Source organism: Varanus komodoensis, unplaced genomic scaffold (assembly GCF_004798865.1).
Source record: "Varanus komodoensis strain SLA01 unplaced genomic scaffold, ASM479886v1 scaffold18_3, whole genome shotgun sequence".
NCBI classification, from domain to species: Eukaryota; Metazoa; Chordata; class Lepidosauria; order Squamata; family Varanidae; genus Varanus; species Varanus komodoensis.
This window is the reverse complement of record NW_025335549.1, coordinates 446768-450614: the sequence shown is the minus strand read 5'-3', so window position 1 is coordinate 450614 and position 3847 is coordinate 446768. Positions and strand designations below refer to the sequence as shown.

The following is a 3847-nucleotide window of genomic DNA, read 5'->3' as shown; positions in this document are numbered from 1 at the left end:
TGCATAACTATCATAGAAAGACGAGTCTATATCAGCAGTTGCTGTATCTATTGGAATCAATGAAGTGCAGCATACATTTAGAATGAGCATTTTATAAGGGCAGTCCGCCGACTTTCCTCCCCAAAAACCTTTCCTTGGTGTCTTTTTGCTTGCAGTTTTGCATTTTGCCCAGATTCTCCTGCTGCCAGTGCACCAGCACCTTTCCCCCTGTTCCCCCAACCTTTGGAATGAATAGTGTGTCGCTTCCACCTACGTAATTCAGATCCTTCCAGCTACGTGCACAATGACCAGCATTTGAAAGGCTAAGCAATGCATTGCAATGGAAATGCTAGTTAGGTGGTTTTAATTTTGTTTCGGTATGCACAGCATCCACAAGGCTGAGATATGTATTCTGAACATGGATAGAGTGTATACGAGAGAAAGAGAGAGAGAGAGAGATGCTATGGATGAATGGGCAGAAAACAGCAAGCTATAATTTCAAATGCAAGATACGTCCATGGCCTATTTGAATTGCTGGTCTCATTCTGCTGTAGCTGTTCTTGCTCAGCAATGGTAGGTTGAAGTGTACCTTTCACCTAAACAGTTGCTGCTGTTGTGCTGCTGTTAAGAGTGGTATTATTTCTAGAATTCTAGCCACTGAAATATGCTCTGGTTTTGTCCACTTTCTCTTGTAGATTATCTGTCTTTGTTCAGGAGCACTAGGTTTGACTGCTGATTCCAAGAAGATGCTCCTCTGGCTCTTTCTGGCGTTGTCTTGCCCAGCCTCCTCTACAGACCCAGAGAATGATTCATCCGTGGAAATTTGCAATGTTTGCTCCTGTGTGTCTGTGGAAAATGTTCTCTATGTCAACTGTGAAAAGGTTGCAGTCTACAGACCGAACCAGCTGAAACCCCCGTGGTCTAATTTCTATCACCTCAATTTTCAGAACAACCTGCTCATCATCCTGTATCCCAATACATTCCTTAACTTCACACACGCGGTGTCCCTGCAGCTGGGCAACAATAAATTACAGAACATTGAGGGAGGAGCTTTCTTGGGCCTCAGTGCATTAAAACAGTTGCACTTGAACAACAATGAATTAAAGATCCTTCGAGCTGACACTTTCCTTGGCATTGAGAACTTGGAGTATCTCCAAGCTGACTATAATTTAATCAAATATATTGAACGGGGAGCCTTCAATAAGCTTCATAAGCTGAAAGTTCTCATCCTTAATGACAATCTGATTTCCTTCCTTCCTGATAATATTTTCCGTTTTGCTTCTCTAACCCACCTGGATATACGTGGGAACAGAATACAGAAGCTGCCCTACATTGGAGTTCTGGAGCACATTGGGCGCATTGTGGAGCTGCAGCTGGAAGACAATCCCTGGAATTGCACTTGTGATCTGTTGCCCTTAAAGGCGTGGTTAGAGAACATGCCGTACAACATCTACATCGGAGAAGCCATCTGCGAGACGCCGAGCGATTTGTATGGGAGGCTGTTGAAGGAGACCAACAAGCAAGAGCTGTGCTCCATGGGGACGGGGAGCGATTTTGACGTGCGCATCCTGCCTCCGTCGCAACTGGAGCCCGGCTCCAGCACGCCCCATGGCCACACAACACAAATGTCGGTGCACAGATTGGTAACAAAGCCCCCCAAAACAACGAATCCATCCAAGATCTCTGGGATAGTTGCAGGCAAATCTCTCTCAAACCGCAACCTCAGCCAGATCACATCTTTTCAGACCAGAGTGCCACCTCTGACACCCTGCCCACATCCCTGCGTTTGCAAAACTCATCCTTCCGATTTGGGATTAAGCGTCAATTGCCAAGAGAGAAATATCCAGTCGCTGTCCGAACTTGTCCCTAAGCCACTAAATGCCAAGAAATTGCATGTAAATGGCAATTATATTAAGGACGTGGACACTTCTGACTTCACAGAGTTTGAAGGGCTGGATTTGCTCCATCTCGGCAGCAATCTGATTGTGGCCATCAAAGGGGAGGTTTTTCGCAACCTTACCAATTTACGGAGATTGTATCTCAACGGCAATCAGATGGAGCGGCTGAGCCCCGAGATGTTTGCCGGGCTCCACAACCTTCAGTACCTGTATTTGGAATACAATGTCATCCGAGAAATTTTAGCGGGCACGTTTGACTTGATGCCAAACTTGCAGCTGCTCTACTTGAACAACAACCTGCTGCGAAGTCTTCCAGCCTACATTTTCGCTGGTGCGCCACTGGCTCGCCTGAACCTGAGAAACAACCATTTCATGTACCTGCCTGTAAGTGGCGTGCTTGATCACTTGAAGTCCCTGACACAGATAGATCTGGAAGGGAATCCATGGGACTGCACTTGCGATTTGGTTGCTCTGAAGCTGTGGCTGGAAAAGCTAAGCGAAGGCATTGTCGTGAAGGAATTAAAATGTGAGACGCCTGTGCAGTTTGCGAACATTGAGCTGAAGTCCCTGAAAAACGAGATCCTCTGCCCCAAGCTTTTGAAGTCTGCATTTTTCACCAGCCCTGCTCCCGTGGTTATACTGACAACCCCCTTGGGCCCCATCCGGAGCCCCCCAGGTGGTCCAGTTCCATTGTCTATCCTCATCCTAAGCATCTTGGTCGTGCTCATTTTAACTGTCTTTGTGGCTTTCTGCCTCCTTGTCTTCGTTCTCCGGCGCAACAAGAAACCATCTGTGAAACACGAAGGGCTTGGGAATCCAGAGTGCAGTTCCATGCAGCTGCAGCTACGGAAGCACGATCACATGTCAAACAAAAAGGACGCCCTGGGGGCAGAGGCCTTCATTCCTCAAACAATCGAGCACATGAGCAAAAGCCACTCATGCGGCTTAAAGGAAACGGAAACAGGTTTCACATTTGCCGAGCCGCCGGGGCAGAAAGTTATCCTGAGAAATAACAGCGAGAAGGATAAAGATTTATTGCACATGGATACCAGGAAAAGACTTAGCACAATTGATGAACTAGATGAATTATTCCCAGGACGGGATTCTAATGTATTTATTCAGAATTTTCTTGAAAGTAAAAAGGAATACAACAGTATAGGGGTCAGTGGCTTTGAAATACGGTATCCAGAGAAACAGCAAGACAGAAAGAATAAGAAATCTTTAATAGGGGGCAATCATAGTAAAATAGTAGTGGAGCAAAGAAAGAGTGAATATTTTGAACTGAAAGCTAAACTTCAGGGCTCACCAGACTACTTACAAGTCCTTGAAGAGCAAACGGCTTTGAATAAAATCTAGGTCATGCAATCTTATTTCCTACAGAGGACAATATATTTAACGATGCAAGTGCCTTTTGTTGACTTTTAATTTCCAAATATGATATTCTACTGGTAGGCATAGAGGCAGGTGATCCAAGGGTGTGTGATAAAACTCTAGCTCCCAATAGATTTTATTTCACGCAGCTCTTGCCCTGTGGAATCCCGTAAGGAATACTGCAAAACTCTATTGCCAAAGTGTTGCTTTATACACATATTACACTGAATTTAACCTCAAGAGGCATATATGTTTTGTACCCTAATTGCAAAACTTTCATCTCCTTGTGATTTGTTAAAGCAAATGCACAAGAAGAAAAAGGAAAGAGAGGGCGAGGAAAAGGAACTGGTGTTGGTGTGCCACAGCTGAACCATCTGCTACCCATAGATTGACACTGATGGAGGAGGACCTGAAGTCCTTATGGTGTGAGTGCTGGTGTAAGCAGCGCTGCTTTAAAGATTACCTGAGAAGTTTTTACAAAAACACAAAAAAAGCATGCAAAAGAAAGAACATTCGATAGTACGTGTAAAATTGGTTACCTTTATGGCCTGCATCTTGAAACCGCTGGATTTATAATGTTAAATTGTGCAGAAACCTTT

The 3847-nt window shown here is 44.8% G+C and overlaps 1 protein-coding gene across 1 annotated transcript; it reads left to right on the top strand.

The window, feature by feature from the left end:
* The first annotated feature begins 680 nt into the window (after positions 1-680).
* SLITRK4 (SLIT and NTRK like family member 4) lies at positions 681-3233 on the top strand. The gene has a single exon (XM_044427455.1). It carries the CDS (start codon positions 726-728, stop codon positions 3231-3233), a length of 2508 nt encoding a protein of 835 aa, XP_044283390.1. The 5' UTR covers positions 681-725.
* The last annotated feature ends 614 nt before the right edge of the window (positions 3234-3847 follow it).